General features: G+C 38.4%; 1 protein-coding gene across 33 annotated transcripts in view; it reads right to left on the bottom strand.

Moving 5' to 3' along the window:
- Positions 1 to 539: 539 nt before the first annotated feature.
- SOX6 (SRY-box transcription factor 6) overlaps positions 540 to 24,663 on the bottom strand; it is a 757,470-nt gene continuing 733,346 nt past the window's right edge. For 24 of the 33 annotated variants that reach the window (XM_054523662.2, XM_054523669.2, XM_054523670.2 and 21 more), the window contains 3 exons: positions 22,758 to 22,991; positions 19,965 to 20,181; positions 540 to 7,204 (listed from right to left, as the gene is read on the bottom strand). In XM_054523662.2, the coding sequence (XP_054379637.1) occupies positions 6,901 to 7,204; positions 19,965 to 20,181; positions 22,758 to 22,991 (755 nt within the window). In that variant the 3' untranslated portion in view covers positions 540 to 6,900. 33 annotated transcript variants of the gene reach the window in all.

Here is a 24,663-nt window from a genome sequence, read left to right as displayed (position 1 = left end):
ACTCATTGCTGGACAAAAAGATGGGCTCTTTCTTCTCTGAGGCAGAAGGTACTGAGTAATCAGCCAACTACTGCCAACCACAGTGGAGGGAAAGGTTCCATAAGTGCAGCATTTTCCACTCTTGGCTGTTAGGCTTGTAGAAGGTGGCGTCAGATGAGAGGCTGGTCCTTGAGAGTTGTTCATACTCCAAAAGGCTCTAAGCTGTTTCACTCACACGAAGAAGTCAGGCAAAGAGACAATGCCATGCTCTCTTATCTTCTCTTGACAAAAATCCACCTTGTATCCCGTTCCTCCCTTCTAAATTCACAAGTATTTCCTGCTGCAGCCGGGTGTGCTCCACAATGAAAAGAGCAGGCAAGTCTTTCCACGCTAAGGGGTTCCATGTCTTTCAGAGACCTACCTTTGGGCCAGGCAGAAGCAATGGCAGAGCGCAGGAGAGCTCTGCAGGCTCCAGCAGCAAGAGGGTGGCACATTCAGGGCTGGCTGGGGCCCCATGGTGGGGACAGTTTGCAGGGCACAGACAAGGCCATACACAGAGGTCATAAAACAAAATTTATCTTTAATTTGTAAGTGTCAACAGCAGTACAAAAGATGGAGTGATGACAACTAGATTAGGGTAGAGAGGACAGTCTTGAGGTAAATGAGCATAAATAGGCAGTTCTTATAGACACTCCCCTAAGGGGCCTGAGCCCCATCACGGCATATACATTATCACCCAAAGATGGCATGTTGAACATATCAGGAAAGCACCTTGTGCAAAAAGGAAAAAAAAAAAAGTAGCTAAGGTGCCAACATACACCAGGATAGATAAAGACAGTGTGTCTTTCAATTTTGTCTTTTCCCTTAATTATGAGGCAGAGGAGGGGAAGACTTTGAAAAGTACCACTGAAAGATTATTCAATGTTGAGCTTTATCTCACGTCAATACTGCACAACAAAATCCAAGAAGTTTGTGTATGCAACAAAGCTAAGAACAATGATTCATTCCTGTAAATTTGAAGAGATTTTTTTTTTATTTTTCCCATTTCTTTAATCCTTAGCAAACTTTTTATTATTATTATTATCAAGAGGAGAGTGTGAGAAAGATGTGATGGCAACCCTTAAGGTCATTTAAAAACTTTACACTGGACTGTACAAGATTTTTTTTTGATAAACTATTTACATTTTCAGACTTTCAAACATATTCAAAGCAGCAATAGACACTAGTTTTTATGTTTTTTTCTTTTTTTCTAATTGCCCAAATAGTTAACAGCCATGGGCCAAGTAGGTACCTGCATTATACATAGAATTTCTACAAAGAAAATCTGCAGTTAAAATTTGCTCCAGGATGTATTAAATGCCCTTAGCAATTCAAGGGCCACACCCAGTGTTGCTATAGGAACCAAAGCACAGTACCTTGACAACAGAGTTGCAGTTGTCCCAACAGCCCTACACAAACTTTACACTTTGAAACAGCAGCCAGCATGTCAGTCCAGCATGTCAGTGAATTGTGCTGATTAAATTAACATAGAATACAATTTCACAATATACATCACAAACAAATTACAACGTTGGGGGAAATAAAAGAGTTACAGTAAGATAAGTTATGTAGTAACAGCTTATAAGCTTGTCTAAGGTAATAAAAATTTTACATGGCAAATACAATAATGAATGAACATAAATGCTAAGCATTCTAATTTGCTACAAGCTGGAGGAGGGTACAATAAAGACTGCACTTTCAAAAAAGCAAAAACACATATGACAAAGGAAGACAAAGGGAGAATGCACATGAGCAGACCTGCAATGTGCAGCATACAAAACAGTTAAATATTTGCACATTCCCCATACTCCAAGAGCACCAGCACTGAGGCCTCACTTTATGCTTGTGGTTCTTCAGGAATAAGAAACTACTGAGCAAGATATGTCACTGAGTTTTCTTCAAGCGTTCATATTGCCACGGACACTGATTAGAAGAGTTATCTGCATCAAGCATTACCTTTCTGCCCCCATCCCGCCCACCCTTACCTCTGCCCCAAAGGTACCAGCATTCCAAATACTTGTTCATGAGCTTTTGGAAAGCAATCTGTCCCCAAAGGGAAAGATAGAATGGGGATGAAAAGGAAATGTGTTTGCATATCAATATTTTCAATGGTATTAGTACAGGGGCACGCTCAATAGGATATGGCATCAGAAAGAGAACATCATTGGCAGGGATAACAGACAGAAGTTGTTTATTAGGGAAGAAAACATGTCAGGGAGCAGATGACTTAAGGAAATGATGCAAGTGCTTTTGTGAAAGGACAAATGAGGTCATACAATATTATTATACTTTGAGAAGTGAGCTTAAGTGCCAACTCAATTCTTAGACGAACGTGTACAACATCAGGCAGGGCTACAGCAACCATTTTTGTCATTTTCTCATTAAAAAGGAAGACCCAGTAATAATTTCAATACATTCCTCTAGCTGCATTTCTTTGCAGTTGTTGGCACTTGGTACAGGACTTCTCATATGATTTAAAATTACTAAGTGATTCTTTTTCCTCTCCCTAATGAGTTGGTAGAGGTCAATTCTTTGCAAAATGAGTAAATTGAGAGAAGCAGCCTCAGCTGTGCTGTTCAAGTGACCAGGCTGCCTTCCTACTGAGGGTAAATGGGCTTTCCTGAAACAATCCCTGCTTTCAGCTAGTGCCTGTGCTCCTGGCTCAGGAGGGTGTGCTTTGAAGAAGCAGCCTGGCTTCAGAAGGAAAAGAAAGCAGCCTTTAATTTCAGCCCTAGAGTGATCACGCCCTTTTCAAACACCCTCAGGCTCCCGTGGGGCTAATGTTCAGGGGAGGCCAGAATTCGACAAGCTCAATAGCACTGTGAGCCCACACCTGAATTTAAAACTTGGCCTGGGCTTTGGTGTCAGGACCCTGGCAAATCAAATCAGGCCTGAGGACAAGGCTGGAGAGTATCAAATACCTAATGAAGCAAACCGATGTGCTTCTAAAAGGCTGAGCTGGGTACACGTGAAAACAACAAAGCTTCCATACCTTACTGGAAAAGACACTGCTTCATATCTGCCAATGAAATAGAAAAGTTGTCAGCCTGGCGGCTCATATCCGGAAAGCGACCTTTTCTTTCTCTCTCCCTTCCTATTTTTTTCCTTTCTTCCTTCTTTTCTCCTTTTCCTTCCATTCCATATGGCTTTTTTTTTTTTTTTTTTTTTTTTTTTTTTGGAGAGGATTGTCTGGCAGTGTCCCAATTCTAAGTGACAAGGAGAACCCTGATCCTGTAAGTTCTTTAACAAAATGGAGATAATTTTTATCTTTGATTTGAAGATACTATGAAATAGGGAGCACCACAAAAACAAAGTTGCTTAACATTCTTGAATCTAAACTGACGTGGTGGGACTTTTATTAATGGCCAATCTCAGAGGTGGATTTTTGCCTTTGTAGTGGCATTCATGCTTCTTGCTATTAAATGGTCACAGAACTATCTCAGAAGATTTATGTGGACTCACAAAGCAAACTGACTGTCTCCTAACCATAGTGGAAATTTAGTATGTCCAATCATCAACTTTCTGTAAGAAAAAAGGGAAATGTCTGGATCTGTGGACAGTGGGTTCTGAACTGCATGAGAACCCTGGTGAAGCGTTTTGCTGTCCCAGCTGCATGCCGAACACTGCTCTCTCACTGTAGCTGATAACTCACTACCCCGAGAGGCACAGTGACTCATCAACTTTCAGTTTGGACCAACATATATGGATAGAGAACAAAAAGGAAATACATAACTTATATCTCAGTAAGTATTCATGAACCAAAAATAAATTCTATTTCTATGTTATATTTACACAATTAGAAAAATCTAAAATGAGATGGTAAAGTCATATAAACTTTGTTTAAGCCCCACTGAAAATAAAATGAAGTGATCCCTATGATTGTCATTCTTAATTTCCATGGATATTTAGAGCCAAACTTGGCTAATAAATAAACTGCTTATACACAAAATTTAGATTCAAATACAGCATTACTGTTTGATCCAATGAAAGAGACGTTTACAATCAGATCATTCCTGAATAGCCTTTCATTTTTAAGAACATGGCTAAAAGTAACTGAACCCCAGTACTGAGGCAGAGCTGGAGCTAAAACAAAGTGTTCATACACACATGTATTTTGCATAAATAAATGAAATAACAAGACATAAAAATGACTCAAATCCGGCAACTGTGAGGCAAGCCCACACGAGTCGAAACAGATGACTTTTGTTCATGTAGTTTTCGTACAACAGTTTCACATTAGTCAGAAGTGATAAAAAATACCATTTATATCCAGTGCTTATAACACTTACGAAACAACATCTGTGAGTGCGTGTGTTTTTTGTTTTTTTTTTACTTACTATGAGCAAAATCAAGTTTCAGTCCTAAAGAACAGTCCTTTGTTCTCCACCAGCCCAGAATATTATTTTGGCATGGTCATAAAAACAAACAAAATTAACCTACTTGCTAAATGTTTGCTTTTGTGCAAAATTAATTACATACAATACAATGCTAGCCATACAACACTCTACCAATGCAACAAAATAAGAAAGAAGTGAGAGAGAGCAAAAGCAAAAGCCAAAGAGAAAGAAAAAAAAAAAACGAGTGAACTGAGGAGGAGAGGTATATAATCAAAGAAATCAGTAAGACAATAATAAATATTCATTTTTTGAGAGAAAAAATGACCTCCTCCTCATTTGAAATAAATGTACAAAAACAAATTTCTAATCCCCAACCAACATGAATAACAAAGAGTTCCTATCAGTACCTTAATCAGCTTATAGAGAGCACTCCCAGCTAACCGAATAGCTGGTAATTTCTTGGCTAGACCTGTTTATTGCTATTAGGCCTTGAGCACTCTTAAATAAATACAAAGGTACACTATTTTCTTCCAAGTGACAAAATGGCTCAAGAAATCTGATGGGGCCGTTCCTATGTCCTGGTGATCAGATTCTGGGTTGTCCCATGAGGTGAAATATCCCATTCACTGACATTCTCCCACTAAACCTCTCTGGGGGAAGCTCCCCGATAGACAACCTGTCCTGGTTTCAGGAAGGGCGAAATGGCATGGCAGAGCTCCCTGTAGTTAGGAGATGGGGAATAAAACCTCACTGCTTCTCACCCCAGCAGCATGTCTCCAGAGAAATCCTTGTGTGATAAGTGCAGTTCATCTTGTTCACACATAGGCATGTCCCCATGTGGCTACAGGTATAGAGTCAGCCAGAGGAACTCATCTGCTGCCCCTGGAGCTATCTGTTCCCCAGATTAACAGTAGGAACATCCCATATAGGGAATGTATTCCCCTCCTTCTCCTCCCTTACGTTTTCTTTCATTCTCTAGATGTATCTGACTATTTGCCACCATCTTTGCTCTGAGGCTGTCATGTGGCTTTTTGCATCCTGGGGATTTTGCAATGAACTCCCTGGATGTGCCAGCTGGGACAAGGCAACTCAGTGTAAAGGTGCCAGCCCATGACAGCTTCACTGAGATTCCTGCATGGCCCACAAGCCTTGGGCTTCAGGTTTGGCCGCAGGACTCTCCTGTCTGGCAGTCACCACTGTTGACCCTTGCTGCTGAATGAATTCAGGCGGAAATGCCACTGATGCAGACCCTACCACTTGTGAACTGAATTAGGGGAAAATTCTGGCAAAAGACTTGAGGTCACAGTGAACCTCAGGGGCATACCTGTTTAAGACTATTTACCTATATCCCAATACACAGCCCTGCAGCCAGATATATACTCATGATTAAAAACAATAATAGGTTTTTAATAATATCTTGGTTTCAGAAATGCTTCCAGGTGTTTTGGGGACATAAAATCACTATGTACACAGGAGAAGGAGGTGAAAAGGACTGAAAAGTTCTTCGGGGAAGGAAGGTGAAAAACAGAATTATTAAATTAATGCCACCAATAATTGAAAAAAAATAAATAGTAAGCGGACCCTTGACATTCTGGAATGAATAAATTATTTAAGAGAAAATGTGTTAAGACTGAATGTCAGGGTTAAAGGCAAAGGGATAATGGATGTAGTGAGAGGTGGTCTCAGGCAGAGAAGACCACTCTGTCGATATCTAGTGTGGCGGTCGCTCTGGTGTGTGTATGTCATACCACATCACGCACTGATGGCACATCAACAGGCAAACACAATTGGGTCCATGCACTGTGGCAACCTTGTTCATTCCTTACAATATCTTGTCTCCAGATTCCTGAGTACTTTACCATTTTCTGGAAAAAAAATGTTGGTTTGCTATTTTATTTTAAGATGCCAAAGATTGTCTAAGACTTTGCAGTGTCTCCTTTAAGACTTTCAAAATATTGAGATTCAAAAGTTATGAAAAAGTTTGGCACATTCAAAGTTTAACTCTACACATGGAAAACTGGAATTCCGAGGCCTTTTGAATATGCTCTACATGCAGCTGCACACGCCGTGGACTTGTTCTGTTTCACAATATGAAATCCTCAGTTGTTTTCTAAAATAATTCAGAATAAAAACACATTCACAACCTGTAGGCCGGCACAGCATACCTGAGTGAGAATGTTTAACCCCATCTAAAACAGTAACTTAAACCTTTATCAACATCCAAAAGAAAAAAAAAGTAAGACAAAAATATAAGACTTGTAAGACATCTACGGGTTGAGATAAGTTTCAAGTCCTGGTGTCTCATATTTAATATGTCTTCACCTAAATTAAAAAAACAACAACAACAACAATAACAATAACGACAAAAAACTCAAGTTCATGAAAAATCAGGGAAAACTTAATCTGTCTCACACTTTACGAAACAATTAAGACCATTCTGCTGATGTAATTGTGGAGCCACAAATGCATGCGGGCTCTTTAATAACTTTTTGTTGGGGAGGGGGGTGAAATGTCAGAGTACTTTAATTCAGCAAACAAAAACTCCTCAGTTGGCACTGACAGCCTCCGGGGCTTCATTTTCACTGCTATAGTCTGATTTGGGGTCATCTTCATAGTCATCATACATTTCCATTTCATCCTCTCCATTAATCATTTCATTTCCAGCTAGGCTTCCGCCATCTGTCTTCATACCATAAGTGCTCTGGATGACCGGGAGGCTGGGCTCCGGGCTGGCCGAGGTGCTAGAGCAGTCAGATGTCATCTGAGGCGATGGTGTAGTAGTTGCCATAGTGATAGCACCAGGATACACAACACCTGTTCCTGTGGTGATTGGAATCTGAGGCTGTTGCCTATATAGTTTCAAAAAACAAAATCAGACAAGGGAGAAATATCTATATATGTGCTATGTACTGCATTGGAATTCACCCCCTACACTTTCCAAAGGGAGCCCTAAATAAATGTTAAATAACATTCTAAGCAAATAAAATGTGACAAAGGTGTTCCCTGGAGGAGTCCTGCAATCTCCTTGATGCTATGTTAGGGGTTAAACAATATGATGGAGCAATTTACTGATGATTTTGCAACATAAAGGCAGGGTTCTTTTAACTTGGTAAATATGGCAAAGCTTGGATAACACCTGGCATTAGGAACAAATGATGTAGTGAATTCCACAAAGTTACATGTGAGATAATTTTTGAAGATCTCCCAGCACATTTTGAAAATTAGACTAGTGGCATGAAACATATTATAATGACACTGTTAAGCAGGTTTGTGTCTTCACCTTGGTTTGAGAACTGTATAAATCAAGATGAGAAGGGACCTAGCATGTCCCAAAGAGTGAGATTCAGCAAAGCATTTATTTGTTATTCATGTAAATGTCTACATATTTCCATGGCTAAACTTGTTAGGAAGAATCCCTGTGGAAGGATCATCTTGGATGTCATTACTGCTGAGACCCTGGGCTGGAACTGGGGCTGGGATTAAGAGAGTCGGGAGTAAAGAGCAGTGAGACCTCTGCAATTCAACAGAGTAGAGTTGCAGAGTAGACACCAGATATGCTGCCTCACCCTAGATCCCAGAGGGTTGCAAGGCCTGGACAGCAGTTCATTCCTCCATAATGTTACCCTAGTTTAAATAAACTTAACAGATCCTTTGTGGAGGTCAATCTCTTCCTCTGCAGGGAGACATGATTACTGTCTCTCAACTTCACTTAAGGCATTATAACTGGTACACAGGAATGAAAGATCTACCTAACTCAGAGACTATGGCTAAAATATTATTTTCATATATGCAATATTCACCAAGAGTTTCTCAATCTTTTATGGATAGTAAATTATAGTTGAATTTGTTTCAAGTTGTCATTGTAACTATCCTTTTGGAGCCTCAGTTTCTACATATTTATACAAGCCGGGGTCAGGGAAGTTCTGGAAGGTCCTTCCACTTTTTGTACTCATGACTTCAGGTCAATTATCACTTGGACAATTTTTACTCACCCTACACATTATCACTGAAACTTTCTATCCATCTCACTCAAACAGGAAAATACCCTGAATCTATGAAGAAGTAGCTTAGCTACCTGCCATTCTTTGACATGTCCAGAGGAACATAATTTTCTCACAAAGACCTCCATGCCCTCCAGCCTGGCAGAGGGAGAAGGGATGGAGATGGTTTAGAAACACTCTGTGAGATATCTGTTCACACTGAATTTAGCAACCTCTTTTAATCACCACAAGGCATATCATATCCCTAACATAACATATAAAATATTTTCAGGTATACCAACTCACCCAATTAACATTATGACCCCATAAGTTATTATTTTTTCCATTTCCAGATGAAGAAAATCAGACCTTGCTTCAAGCCCTGCATTCAATAACCAGCAGAGCCAGAATGTGAATCTAAGCCATTGGCTGACTTGAATCCCATCACTCTTTCCTTTATAGATATTCAATCTACAGATACACTAAGCTCACTGTATATCATAAAAATGCCTGACTTCTATAGAACCTGTCAGCACCTAGTTGACACTAAGCACTTGACATTGACCCAGTTTTTATGATTCTCATGGTGAGTTTTTTGGTTGCCTGAAGGAAGCAGATAATAGAGGAATCTAAATCTATGTATAGAAACATCATATAAAATATTAGTTCCCTCTTATTGAATCAAATTTTAAAACAGTATACTTCTGGCTTCCTAAGTTTTGGGCAAATTAACACAAATTAAATTTTATGCTAATCTTATAATGCCTCATTAATTTTTTTACTGAATTTGGATAACTGCAATAAAATGTTTTTGCCTTAATCACATTATGAGTGTAGAGGGAAAGCTTTTACTGCAATGTTAACCCATTTTACAGATTTCCCAATTTGGCAAGCTGATCTGTAATACAAACTCTGCATAAAAACACACTATCAAATGATACGTTTTCTTTTCACAAAGAATAGACGGTCACTTTTTGCAGTATTTTTACCAGAATATCTATATCAATAGGTCTACTAAATAAATTTAAATTGAGCTCGTATTATGTGCTGGAAAGTATATTTAGGTGTTTTTACATTATCTTCTTGAATCCTCATAATAAGCCTAAGAGGTAGGTATCATTTTCCCTCTTTTATACATGAAGTGACCAATTAAGTTTCAGAAAATTCAAGCTGTTTGTTCAAGGCCACGCAAGTACCATAATCAGGAGTTGAACCTTCCCCGTGTCACAAATTCTCTAGCACATATCAAGATCAGGGTGAGAAAGGCAAGCTCACACTATCAGAAAAAAACTTAGCAATTTAAATCGGAATCAAAATCTTCTACACTGTGCTCCACATAGTTCAGAGTATTTGGACTTTAAGCTGGTAATGGAATGCTAAAAATAAATAAACAAGCAAATAAAATATCTGTACAATTTACTTTCTAGAGTGAGAGTGAGACGCATGATATTCAAAAGCCTAGTCCTGGGAGTGGAGAGAGAAATATGGCTGTTTTAAGCCTCCAGATAGTGCTAAAAGCCAGTGAGGGTAAAAACCCAGAGGTTACTCCCCACCTTGAGGAAATGAAGGGAGTCCAGCTCTGGTAAGGTTCTCACATTCACATACAACTGTTTGAGGTTGTACATAAATGATAGAGTGAGAACTTATCCCTGTGAGAGATGATTTTTGCCTCTCCAAGCCTTCTGGGAAGAAGGTTATGTGCTATGGTGAGCTCAGGTTTTGGAGTCAGAATGGCTTGGGTTTAAATCCCAGCTGCACCAGTTACTGGCTGTGTGATCCTGGGCAGGCTAATTATTATCACTGACATTGCCTCTCCTCGCCTATAAATTAGAACAATCACATATGACAGGACTGTGCAGATTAAGTAAGAACATATATACAAAGCGTTACATTACAGAGTAGACGAAAATGTTAATTCCCTTTCCTTTCCTCCTTTGGGAAGCTGGTGTAAACCTCACAGAGAGCAAGCATGTCCTAGGTCTGGGGGAGCACCAAGGAAATGACAAGGTAATGCTTTGGACTGTCCATAAATGCCAGCCCACAGGAGCCATGTGGAATTGGTGGTTAATTGTAAAACAATACTCTGGTTCACAAGCCTGGCCAGGAGAGGACTTCCTCTTTACCGCAGAACTGTAGAGAAGGGCATCTGAGAAGGGAAAATGTTGACATCTTCTAAGAAATGTTTAAAAAGAAAAAAGTCCCCAAAGAATAACATTTGGTTCTGTATAACCCTTTTTCTAACCCTAACTCCCTCCTTTCTCTAATTCCTGAAATATTTCCATTATACCCTCTGGAACTCAACTGTCAGTCCTTACTGACTCACCTTCTTGCTCTAACTGAAACTTGGCTCTCTCTCTAGGCCACGAGTCTCCCTAAGGCCCTCGGAAGAGTTGGTTATTTGCTTTCCATGCCCCTCACACAAATGGACCTGGAGGTGGGGTAGTTCCCTTCTTAGCTCCTCATTGCCTCTTCCAACCTACTTTTTAATCCCTCCATCCTAAAAATCTCATCTTTGAATCTCATGTCACCAGACTATGTCACTCACTCATACCTTTAAATACCCCCTGCCTGATCAATCCCCCTCATTCCTTAAAGATGTTAGCTCCTGGCTCACTGTTGCTGTCTCTTCAACATAACCTCTGCCGTGATCCTTGATGTCTTTGCTATCTCTGTAGATGTTCATTCCAACGCCTGACTATCTCAGTGTGACCTCCCTGCCACTGTGATAATCTGGGCCCCTCCCTATCTTAGTTGCTCGCTCTCTTGTCATACAGTGGACCTTGTCATTTTCATCTGTCACTCCTCCCTAATCTCAGTTTTAAATATCCCACTCTCTAACCACCACGTCTTATTTTTCTAGTTTTCTCCCTTTAGTACCCAGTTTACGATTTCACTCCCCACCCCATCTGAGGAGCTACGGTTTCCTGATCCTTCAACCCACCTTCACTGCCCTCAGTTACTTGAGCCTCTCCCTGCTTGTGCCCCCACTTACCTCTTTACCCAGTTCCAATTCCATGGTTACTCACTCCCTTGCAGACACTCTCCATTCTCTTACATAGCAAAACTTCAACTTTAGTTCAATTTAACTCTCTGCCTACTCTGTTTAGCCACACAGCTGAACTTGGCTGGAGAAAATACACTGCCATACTTACTAGTCTCTAAATTTACAATGCTGTACTTCAAATAGGCCTCTGGTGCTGTTCAGCCATCATATTGCACATTGTCCTAGCCCACTCCTTCTCTTAGCCTCCTAGACAATTACTTCCTACCTTCTTAACTTCTCTGAAATATCCAACTTCTTCTCCCCCTTTCTCACTCCAAGCTAATGGCCTGGCTTTCTTTTCATGGAGAAATTAGAAGCAATCAGAAGAAACTTTTCACAAACTCCCACTGTCACGTTGACAGTGCCCCTGTATCTGTGCCCCATTCTCTGCCTGCCTTTCCATATTTGGAATCAGTTCATAATCCAATATAAGGCTAACCCCTCTGCTTGTGCACTGAAACTATCTGTTTTTGTTTACTAAAGATATCTCTCCAGCAATTGTCTCTCCCATCTGAATCATTAATTTTGTATAGAATTCCCACCAAACATGCTATAATCACTCATACCATAAAAAACAAAACCAAAAACCTCTCTCTTGGCACATGTCCCCCTCCAGCTCTTGCTCCATTTCTTTGATATCCTTTAAAGCAAAACTCTTTAAAAAGTTGTCTTTCTTCATTTCTTCTACTCAATTCTTTCTTAAACCTACTTCAATCACTCCCAATACACCACTGAAACAGAGCTTATGAAGGTCACACCATCAATAATCTTCATATTGTTAAATCCAAAAGTCAGTTCTTGGTCCTCATGTTACCCAGATCTATAACATGGGCAGCATTTGATATAGCTGATCATTTTCTCCTTGCTGAAACATTTTATTAACTTGTCTCAGATGCCACACCCTCCTGGTCGGTCTTCCTCCTATCTCATTGGCTGCTCCTTCTAAGTTCCCATGCTGCTTCCTTACCATCTCCCTGCCATCTAAGCACCGAAGTCCCCATGGATTGAGTCCTTGCTTCTTCTCTTCTCTATCTAAATTTATTCACTTGGTGATTTCATCTAATTCCATGGCTTTAAATATTATCTATATGCTGACAACGTCCCAATTTATATCTCCAGTAAGCCCTTTGCTCCTAAATTCTAGACTCATATATATATATAAAATAAGCATTATATATATGCTTATTTTATATATATATATGAGCATATATATAAGCATATATATATGGCTTATTTTATATATATATAACTGCTTATTTTATGTGTATTTTATATATATATATATATATATAAAACTGCTTATTTGATTTGGATGTCTAAATGCTGTCTCAACCTCATAGGTGCAGAACTTAAAGTCCTGATCATTCTCCGACATACCTGCCCCTCTCATGGCCATCCTGTTCTTGGTTAATGATTACTTCATCCTTCCAGCTGAATAGGCCAATCTATGGTAACTGTATTTCTTTCAAACTCTGTATCCAATTGATCAGCAAATCCTGTTGGTTCTTCTTCAGGAATACATCGAGAACCCATCTACTTCTTACCACCTCCACCCCTACAAACCTGGAACAAACCACCATCAACTCCAATCTGGTTTATTGTAAGAGGCTAGCTTCCTTGCTACAGGCCATTCTCCCTTCAGAAAATTCTCAACATACCATATAGAGTGATCCTTTCAAAACCTAAGTCATATGAAAGCATTCCTCTGCTTAAAACTCATCAATGCCTTTCCACCTCACTCAGGGTCAAATACAAAGTCTTCACAATGTCTTACAAGTCTTTTCATAACTTGGTTCTTTGTTATGAAGACTATGGCTTACAAGTCTTTTCTACTACTCTTCCTACCTACTCACTTTGCTCCTGTCATTCTGGCCTCTTTATTTCTTCTTGGAACAAGCTAGGCACAATCTCGCCTCAAAACCTTTGCAGTTGCTGTTCTCTCTGCCTACATTTCCCAGATATCTGCACAGCTTGCTCCCTTACCTACTCAGGCCTTTGCTCAAATGTTGCCTTCTCAGTGAGGTTTTCCATGACCGCCCTATTTAAAATTGCACCCTATATGCTGAAACTTCCTATCCCTTTCCCTACTTTACTTTGTTCTAAGGCACCTCTCACTATTATTTATTTATTTATTTATTTATTTATTTATTTATTTATTTGTTATTTGTTTGAATTCTATCACTAGAATATAAGCTTCATGAGACAAAAACTTTCACTGACATAGTTCCAGAACTCAGACTGCTTGTAACATAGGAGGCACTCAGTAAATATCTGTTAAATACATAGGATGAATGAATGAATGAGATAAAAACAAATGAAAATCCTAGGTAATCTATTTCAGGGAAGAAAAGATGTAATGAGACTAGCTGTATGAAAATAACCATCTTTAGATGCTTGAATGGTTATTCTTATAAATAAAGGGGAGATTTGTTCTAGGAGACATGAAAGAAGAAGATTAGAACCAACCTGCAAAGTAGGAGGAAGGCAGATTATGGCTTAGTTAACAGAAAAGAAAACTTTCTAGTATTAGGAAATGTTCCACAAAGGAACTAGCTCCCTTGGGAAGCAGTGAGCTCTCTACCCCTGGAAAAGTTCAAGAACTTAGGGAAGACTCCTCCAATGGCTTGAAGTATATAACATCTGAGGCCCCTTCTATGTTGCAACTAATTCTGTGGATGCAAAGTCAGAAGCTAACCATCAGGCTGATCTTGCTCTCTTTTATCATTATCAGCATAAAAAGAGACTGAAAAAAAACACTAACTGTGCATAGCTAATTACAGTTGAAGAAACCTGACTTTCAATGGCTTCCAAAATCTTGCTCCACCCTACCCATCTTATGTTTTCTTTACTGCCAGGAAAAAGCCTTAGGCTGCTTCCTTTTTTTACTATTGAATATATCCACATTTTCCCCCAGGTGTTCATGCTCTCCTCTATGCTAAAGTGGGAATCTACTTCCCATAAGTCTGACCAACCCAAACTTCAAGTCCCTTCCTCAAGAATTTCCCATGCTTGGCCATAATGAATAATAATCTCTCTTCCTCTGAGCTTTATTTGCTCTTGTTTACAAAATGAAGATTGGTAGTTCATTAAATGTTATATGCAGTGCTGTGCCATGTCTTGTGTGTGTATGTGTATAAGACACTATTATATGCTAATCTATTCATGTATGTATCTGGATTCTCCAACTATAGAATTCTCTGAAACTCATGTGTACAGAAATAATGCCTCATGTACCATATTAATTTAGTAAAGTGTTGGACACATAGCTGGTTTCAAATAGGCCTTTACCAATTAACTAACAAATCAATGAACAAAATAAGAAATCCAGCCAGCAGGCTCAAGCTTTGTCTATCAGAAATTGCTTTCCTAAAAAGCATTTTTTCCTTCCTTTATAGATCAATTTCAAAGTCAAAATTCAAACACTGCAGATTTCACAAACAGGAATAGCTGGCAGGTATTGGGCTTTACAAATAATGAATGTGCACATCAAAACAACATTTGTGGATGTTTGTAAAAGTATATACATGAGTTGATATGAACAGAGATATTTAAGAACCCTTCCTCCCAGTCTAAGTAAAGAGTAAAAGCTGGCCCTGATAGAGCCCACCATTGCTACATGACTTCCAAATTACAGGAATATTTCTGGAGTGTAATCTAGCTTTGCCAATTACAAAGTAACTACATATTTATGCTGGCAAAGCCCCATTGTTTGCTGACCCTTCAGACCCTTCAAAGTGTATAAATAAAGACAAGGAAGTTTGTTTCATTAGGAGATAAGCCTATATGTCACATATCTCTGTAGCTGATATTGCAGGAAGGAACAGAAATAATAATAATCTGTTCACTTTACCTATTGAATGTTCTAATCCAGGATCTTTACAGGAGGACAATACTTAAAAAAGCATGGCTAATCTATGATAATGTAATTGTATCTTATAAGTGTCTTAAATAGGATTGATTCAACCTCTTTAATATTAAGATTAAAATGGCAAATGTTCAAATCACTTATAGTACAAGGCACTAAAATCATTATTGTAATATAACATAGAATATATACTTGGCACACAGTATTATTTTTCTAGAATAATAATATTTACTTGAATTTAAAGCTTTTCATATGCCAGGCAATGTTCTAAGCACTTTACAAACAGTAAGTTACTCAGTCTTGAAGAAGAGTCCTGCATATGTCATTGGTATTGGCATTCTCATTCTACATATGAGGATACTGGGTAGAGAGAGATTAAGTGTTTCCCAAGGGCAAGGGGAGAGTTCAGAGGAATAAAGATTGCCATGTATTAGTTCCTACAGCCAAGAAGGTGCAGATCTAGTATTTGAGCCAGAGTAGTTTGACTCCAGAATTGACGCTCTTAACCACAACACTATACCGCCTCTGTGTGTGTAATGTCATGTCCTTACCAATGTCCTTTGGTAAAAGGGACATATGTTTCACATTCACATAAGCCTGGTTTACATCTCAGCTCAGCCATTTACTAGCTGTGTGGCCCTAGACAAATTATTTAACATCTCTGAATATTGCATTTTTCAATTGTATAGTGAGAATGATATTCCCTATCTTGTAAATTTGTTGTATTTGCAATAATCTGTATAATCCACTCAGCAGAGTACACAGCACACAGTAAGTACTCAATAATCTATCTATATCATTGCTAAAAAACTAGCCCCAAATTTAATATTTTATGGTAGTTTTACATCTGTATCATGGGGGATTGGTTCCAGGACCCCCACAGATAACAAAATCCGAGGATGCTCAAGTCCCTTTTATAAAGTGGTATAGTATTTGCATATAACCTACACATATCCCCTATATACTTTAAACAATCTCATTATTTATAATAGCTAATACAATATAAATGTTATGTAAACACTTGTTATGCTGAATTGTTTAGGAAATAAATGCAAGAAAAAAAAGTCTGTAGATGTTCCATACAGATGCAACCACTGTAGACCTAACTACATAGTGTACTTTAGCAATAATATAACATTTTCTCAAATTTTTTAAAAAAATATTCTTGATCCACAATTGGTTGAATCCACAAAGATATAGAGGGCTGAATGTACCTGCATAATTCTCTATGAGTTCATAGGTAAATTACCAAATAAGTTTCAAATAAATGGAAGTATATTTGGTCACAGTTCTTTGGGAAGACATCATTGTAGCTACATGTACCCTAATGAATATTCCCTCTACATTAATAGAGGGAATATTCCTATTAATAGAGGGAAAATAGAGGAATAGCTTTTTGCCATTCCTATTAATAGAGGGAATAGTAGAGGGAATATTCTGGATACCACACTCAGAATTGGTAAGGGCCTATTTGAAACCAGCTATGTGTCCGACACTTTACGAAATTAGTATAGTACATGAGGCATTATTTCTGTACCCATGAGTTTCAGAGAATTCTGTAGTTGGAGAAGCCAGATACATACAAACAAATATACACAGCCAGATACATACATGAATAGATTAGCATATAATAGTGCGTTATAAACACACATACACACACATTTATTATCTGGAATAATCCAGATAATAATCTTATCCAGATTATTACAACATTCTGATACTTACTCTGCAAACTGAAGAGGTTAAAACCAAGGCAAGAGCTAACATTGCTCCCTTCCATATTATTGATAAATTCATTTCATAATAGCTAAGTAATAAAAAAAAAATCTAACTCATCAGCCACAGTTATGTAGTCAGTAAAATGCATGAAAATGTTGAGCAGTATATGCACTTTTATTGGCTTGAAAGTTATGCATGTCTTTTCAAAATCAGCTATAAAAATTGATCTCAACCCATTCCATCAAAATGTCAATAGCAATATTTGAATTTTTGTTCATTTTTTGCTCAACTCTTGTAATAACCTCATATCTAATAAAGATCAATTTCCAAAGACAAACCTGAGGAAATTAATAATCTATCAACTACAAGTACTTAAAAGAGAATACAAATCCTTAAGCAGAAATAACACCTGGCTCTACATAGCAAGTATTATCAAAGCTGGGCAGAGGAAAATGCTCAGCATTGAGATTAAAGAATAAGACATTCTGATCATTGCCTGCACTTCAGTAGCCCTATTCTGCAGTCTAAAATGATCCTTCCATAAAGGACTATTCTACACTATCGAGAACAGGATACTTAGTCTCTAAATTTCAAAGCTCTTTTTATGTACCATACACCACAAGCAGAGACTTCATTTTCTCCAAGTGCTAAGAGCTCTTGCTCAGATGGCATAGCCACACTCATGACTGCCAGCATAAGGCTATGAGGCATATTCTGAGACAAAGTAGTAAAGACAGTTCCTCAGTCATTTGGCATGATGGGGGCCAAGACCTGAATTTGAACCTTTCTTTATCACCTTTCTGTAGCCATAGAAACTCTCTAAAACTCAACTTCTTTATCTTATTTAGAGAATTATGTGACTTATATATCTAAAATCCTAGTATATACTAGATAGTCAATAAATAATAGATGTTATTAAATTGTTTTAGTTTTTTATTTTTACATGCATTGGTACATGTTGTGGTATTTTGATCTAGAGCTGTTTTAATGTACCCTTTAGTAAAGGGAACTAAATTCAATAGTATTACTGCAACTCATATTTTCAAATATGTATTACACCAAGGTATTAAAACAGTACCTTTAGTAGCCTTCCACACTGGTGGAACAGCCCCACTATGTATCACTACATACACAGGGAACATGACTGAGGACAAGGGCAGGAATCACAAAAGGTCCCAAACTTAAACTTTGGATTGTTCAAAAGAGATTATACATAATCTTAGAGGTGTACTAACGGGATTAAAAGAGAATGTTTATCACACAATCTTAAAGTGGACTATGAATTAGTATTTTTCATAAATCCTCTAATTATCAGCTGAATAGCCCAATTATACCACATTGCCCTGTTTAGCATTAAATGCATTACCTTTAAAAATGCAATTTATAATATATGCATTTATAATATTGAGGATTACCTCTATATAAATGCATTACCTTTAAAAATGCGTTTATAATATAGAGGAATTTGATAATCCTATTTTGTCATGTCTTCATTTATTAACATACTGGGATCTTTTATAATAAAGTGGCTTAAGCTTCTCTCTACCTCTAAAAGGTTCTGCCATGGTATAAAGAAATTCATTGATCATCTGGTGTGATATAAAATATGGTTTTCTGTGATAGGAAATACATATTAAATAGTAATGATAATGCTAGAGTTCACCTTTATTGATATCGTATTAAGCACTATATAAAGTACTTTTAAAAGCGTTGCCTCATTGGATCCTCTCAACAATCATACAAGATAGTTTCCACTATTCGTTTCATTTTACACATGAGAAAACAAAAGTTAGAGAAGTTAAATAACTTGCCCAGGTAGGTGGCACAGTCAGTATGTGAACCCCAGCAGTCAAATTCCAAAGCCCACGCTCCTCCTGAAAACACTGCAGTGTATTGCACAGATTCATGACCCAGACTACTTTCATTGGCTTTGTTTTCTTACTCTATTTACTATTCCTTTTAAACACATGCTCTGAAACCAACTTTTTGTTCCACGGGGTTACCTCTTGAGTACCCTTAAAAGTGAATAGCTCTTTACTTCTCCTTTAAGGTACCTCTTTTTCTACCTTCAAGTGAAGCTCTCTTAGTTCCCTGGCACAGCACAGCTCCTCAATTCTCCTCCAAGTTCACAGCAAATGCAACTTCCCTCTTGCTTACTCTGCTTCTCTCTCTCAAGCTCTTTCCCAAGTGTTTCCCTACTCTGAGTCCAGCTGCTTCAGGTCTGTGCCTCAAATGGCCCTCTGGGTTTGCCACCCTGCTGTGCTTCTAGGTCTGGGTATGCTGGAATCTACAGTCATCTGCATCCCCACTTATCCTGACTACTGTGGTTATGAGGGGCCTCTTTTGAATGCAGACAGCCAGTCAGCCAAGTCGAAATTTATACCAGAAATCTATTACCTAATTTTTAAACAAAATGACATGAAATCAGACTTGAAGATATCAAAAGCATGTCTAGTTTCTGATTTAAGCAAGAAAATACACATTGTTACTGCTCCCACCACAGAATAATTTACTGCAACAGGAGTTCTGGATCTTATGCCAAAAATGAGGTCCTCTAACCAATGTCAAGGCCAATTATCTTGTGGTAGATCCCACAACAAAAGCAGACTATTGTGATTAGAGTCAGAAGCACCACCCAGAGAAGCTGGAAAGCTTTTGGGGATTTCTTAAGGTTAGTTTTTATTTTTTCTCCCTGTGTGTCTGCTTAAATAAACTACCAGAAACTCTGTATGTGGGCACTGAGCATCTTAAATTGGCTTGGGAGACAATGACAGGGGTGATCAGCTGGGAGTGAACTGTTCCAGGTTTGGCTTGATTTGAGCAAAAGCCATGGTGCAAGGCAGTGCCCCTATGACACAGCAAAGATTCTCTTGGCCAAGCCCCTTCAGTATGCCACAACCTCCTCTTTCCCTAATCTGCTTCCCAAACGTACTGCCAGTAGCCATCCTATAGTTACTCACCACAAAAGTAAAGCCCAGGTGGCTAAATTCAGGAATACTTACCCCACAGTAAAGAACTGCCTCATCTCCTGTCTCCGAGACCTCATCAGTTGCTTATACTCCCCAATCCGAAGCTTTTTGCCATCAACAATGCAGGTGCGTTTCGGTCGGGGTTTGTATTTATAGTTTGGGTACTTCTCTAAGTGGATCTTGCTTAGCCGGGCCTGCTCTTCATAATAAGGTTGCTTCTCCTGGTTGGACATTGATTTCCAGCGAGATCCTAGAAATAAAAATAGCCTTAAGTACCCAAGTGGTCAAGGCAACATATTCTAGGCAAACACAACTAGATATACCTTCCCACCACTTCACTCATCTGTGAGCTGGGTGGCTCCAATTACCACATACCACTGGCTGTCCTAACTATACTTTTAGTCTATAGCACAAAGAACAATTTTGCGTATGATACTTTCCTGCATTATTTCTCTCAATAGTTTAAGACTGATGCTACTATAGTATTTTAAAATACATCTTTGCTGCTTAAAGATCATCGCCTACACCAAGGTCTTTCCCCATCCACCTGCCTACCCTCTCAACAGGGATAAAAGGCTAAACCTCCTAAGCATACTTTTGAGCATGACAGGATTCTCAGGAAAAGCTTTCTTTGTCCTAGAAATTCAAACATCTCCCAAACTCCAAGTATCTTTAGCGAAACTATCCTTTGACAAGATGTCAGCAGATGTTGAAATCCTTCCACGTATAAAAAACTACTGTGCACAAGTCTCCCATGGCCTAGGTAATTAAAAAAACCTAAGCTCTACCTAAGAAGTTATAGCTTTAGAACCGGAAGATACCATTGGAATTATATATACCATTTTCAAGTACTATAAATGCTCATTCAAAGCTGTACCAATAAAAGTACAAAAATTTTTAATACGGTTTATACAGGAAGAAGGATAAGTATTCACTTCTCTAATATTGTTTATAAAGAATTATCTAAACACTTGATGAAGAGGGGATGTGTTTTTTTACATGTATCAAATTGCATTTTTGTGTCTTGCTGGTGAATAAAGCGGTAACAGCTGTGCAGACTGGATGTTAGCTATTCTTCAGTAGAGATTTTTCGTACATAAACAAATGGAAAAGTTGTACAAATATTCTCTGCAGCCAGCAATATCCTGGTCTGCTTTAATAGCACATGCATCCCTGCTCTTTCCTGATTGTTGTTCAAAAGTTGTGTAGAAGGCCTTAGCAGATAGGCTTCTCTGTGTTCTGCTGGTTTCCAGCAGCTTAAAGCCCCAATTAACAAAGAATTCTTGGTGCTCTTGAAACGCTTGCACTTAAAACTTTATATTTTAATGAATATACTTACTATATTCCTAATAATTTTTTCACGGAATGCACACAAATAATATAGATTCCCCACAGCTGCCAAAATGGAAACAGAGAGGCTCTGTGCCCATCTGAAGGCTTACTCATATTGCTACTAAAAGGGCAGAAAAATATGAAAATCTTCAAGTTAGATATAAAACTGTAAGGCCAGAGAAGCGCTGATTTTTTTTTTTTAGAATGTCGTTTAACTAGAAAAAAACATGTATGTCCACTAGGAACATTTTGGTTTGAAAGATATTTAAATTCAAAAGAATAACATCCCTATGCATAACTCTGAAGCTCTAAAAATAAAAACCACACTTAATTGTAATGACGTTTAGTATCCATTTTGAAATTAGAAAATCAAAAAAAAGAAAAACATATTTTAACATTTCACCACTATTTGATCTTATATATGTTTTAAATTTTTCTTAGAGGTCACTGCCTCAAAATGCCTCAGAATCAAGTTAAATTATTTATACAGTGACAAAACATGTGTATCTGTGCATGTCCAGATCACTGATATTTACTCAGGTTAAATATTTATTACTTTTGAACAAAACATTTAAAAAATTAAAACCACAGTTTAAGTCTCTAATGTTTTTCAGCTTCTTAAACGGCTTCCTTTGAGATTTTGTCACATCGTGACAGCTTTAAGTAGAAGAGTGCCTTCTGTGTTTTTCCTTTTTAAAGAGGAAACATGTTGACTGTAATGCTGCATGTTGAATAAAATATGTTTAACATGTTGAGCACAATAATTCCAAACTGTACAATCCACACTAGGCAAGCTCTACACTCATAGAACAAGGCTTGAGTTTAATCCTGAGAAATAGAGAATCACTCTGGCAATTTACCACAAACTGGGCCTCTGCCCTGTAGCTCGTGTGTTCAGCTCACTGCTATGAAATTTGAACTAGTCATATCTTACTAAAATAATTGTAGATTTATTTTACAAGTTTTAAAGTGATCATCAGAGGCACTGTTCTGCACTCCATGAATTTCACACCATTTTGGGTTTCTAGTCCTTGATGAATTCTTTCAGTGGGACATATAAACCCAAGAACACTAAAGCAGAAAACTGTAGGGTCTATGAGTACTTCATAGCAACATATGAATTTAGGAGAACTGCACAGTAAAAGGAGATAAAGCTTGTCTCCATGATTCTTGTTTAGCAGTGACCTCTCAAGAGTTGCTAAATTCACAGTATTAACACATACTATAAATAGTTTTGTCTCTGAAATAAGTGTTTAGCCAGTCCTGCCCTGGCACCTGGTGGATATAATAACTCCCAAACCTAAATGCCACATTATGGGGTGGGGGATGCAGACGTGATGACGAAGGCTCCTGCGGCAGCTGGCTGACCTTCGTCTAACTTGCACCCGCCACAGTCTCCCTTAGGATCCTAGTTATCTCCTTCCTTCCCACCCTGGTGGCACTCATGGGACTTGCAGGGGAGAAGATCAGCTTTAGCTGCACTGCTGCACTCACCTAAGATTTTGCTAATGTTGGAGTTATGCATGTCGGGGAAGGCCTGAAGGATTTTTCTCCTCTCATCCTTTGCCCAAACCATGAATGCATTCATTGGTCGCTTGATGTGTGGCTCGCTGCTGGCACGGCCGCGGGCGTCCCTGTAGACTCGTGCTTCAGCCACAGTGGCACCTCCTGTTGGCCAACAATAATACTGCTGTAGTTTAGCTGCAGAGCCATTCATTGCTTTACTTCCTGTAATGTCAGGGCAGGAAGAACAAGATGAGTGGAAAGCGTTATTTTGTGGATAATGTCACACAGCTTGCCGCCCAGGTCAGCTGTTTTCCCCAGGTCCTCCTCTTCTTTTCTAAGTAACTTCTTGGAAGTAGAAGGCAGGTTCAAATGACAATTCTACAGGCTCTTCTGATGTAGCCCTCAAAGACACACTAAGAATTAATTTTGTGTGTGTTTTATACACCCTACCACATTTACTACAATAAATGGTAGATGATCACAGAGCAATGAATGACATTACCTTATGGTAAACTTTCCTGCTGTAATTCCTTTCTTCAAAAGCATGCTCTTACCGGTCATTTTAGACTCATTTGCCCCAGATCACAACCACTCTATATGTTTCCCCCAAATAGAATTGTTTTTCACAATATTGTCTTGACCTGTGCTCTTCTCACTGCCTAGAAGACCCTTCTACTCTTTCATGCTAAATCCCATTCAACCTTCAATCATGTTTCATGATTGAATGAATTAATTCAATGAAAAATATTTATTGAGCAATTACTATAACCTAGGTTTTATGCCAGGTGCTAAGGAGACCATGGTAAATGAAACAGCTCCTGCTTTTAAGGAGCTCACAGTTCAGAGTAAGGACAGACAATTATAACAAAGTGGGTGAGAGGTGCTACAATACTGACGTTAACTGGGCACCAAAAGAGCACCAGATAGAATGGTCAGCTAGTGCTTCCTAGGAGATGTGATGTCTAAACTGAGTCTTCAAGGATGAATAGGAATCAGCAAGTGAGTGGGAGAGGGAGTAAAAAGTCCGATGGGAAGGGTAATTCGGGGTAAAGGAACAGCATTTGCAATGACGCTCCCCAGGCTGCACTCAGTCGTCTTGCTTTCAGGAGACATGCCCCGTAGTAATTATTGTTTATGTGACTATCTTCCTCCTTTCCACTCCTCTCAGGAATATGAGATACCTAAAGTTAACGATTATGCTGTACTCATTCTTGTATCCTCAGGATTTTTCACATAATAGATAATAAAATATTCATTAAGCAAAGATTATTTGGTTTTCAACTCATATGCAAAAGTCGTAGACTAAGAGGCATTTATTTCTAGCGTCCTGTTCTATTTTTCTGTTGTTTAAGGGTAGTTCTTTAACATCTATGAAACTATGCCTAAATTCCTGATGCTATATAATTTCCAAAGAGCTGACTCCAGTAACATACTAGATTGAAAGCTCCCTGAAGATAGGGCAAGGGATGGGTCTTATTCACTGCTGTATTCCTAGGATTCAATAAAGTACTTGACACATAGGATTTCAATTAGTAAAATATGTTATATTAATGCATGATTGAATAAATAAATGAATGAATGAACATGGTTCTTGTTTTCATGCACCCTATACCAGGGTAATATACTGATGTATACCTTTGTGATGTGGCAACTCCTGAATATCTCCCACAGATTGAGAACTTCTATAATTAAAGGTAAAGTGGTCGGACTGATAGCCTCAGACAAGGCTTCTACCACATAACAGGAAAGCCTACGCCCAGAAGCTCAGAAGCAAAATATACATTAAAACCAACATTTCTATTTTCTGGAAAAAGTAAATCCTTTCTGCTCAGTGAAGTTATTATACAGGACCAACATGATTCAATCAATCTCTGGCCCTTCGTCTCTATTTTTA

Source organism: Pongo abelii, chromosome 9 (genome assembly GCF_028885655.2).
Source record: "Pongo abelii isolate AG06213 chromosome 9, NHGRI_mPonAbe1-v2.0_pri, whole genome shotgun sequence".
In the NCBI taxonomy this organism is placed as follows: domain Eukaryota; kingdom Metazoa; phylum Chordata; class Mammalia; order Primates; family Hominidae; genus Pongo; species Pongo abelii.
This window is presented reverse-complemented; position numbering and strand designations above follow the sequence as displayed.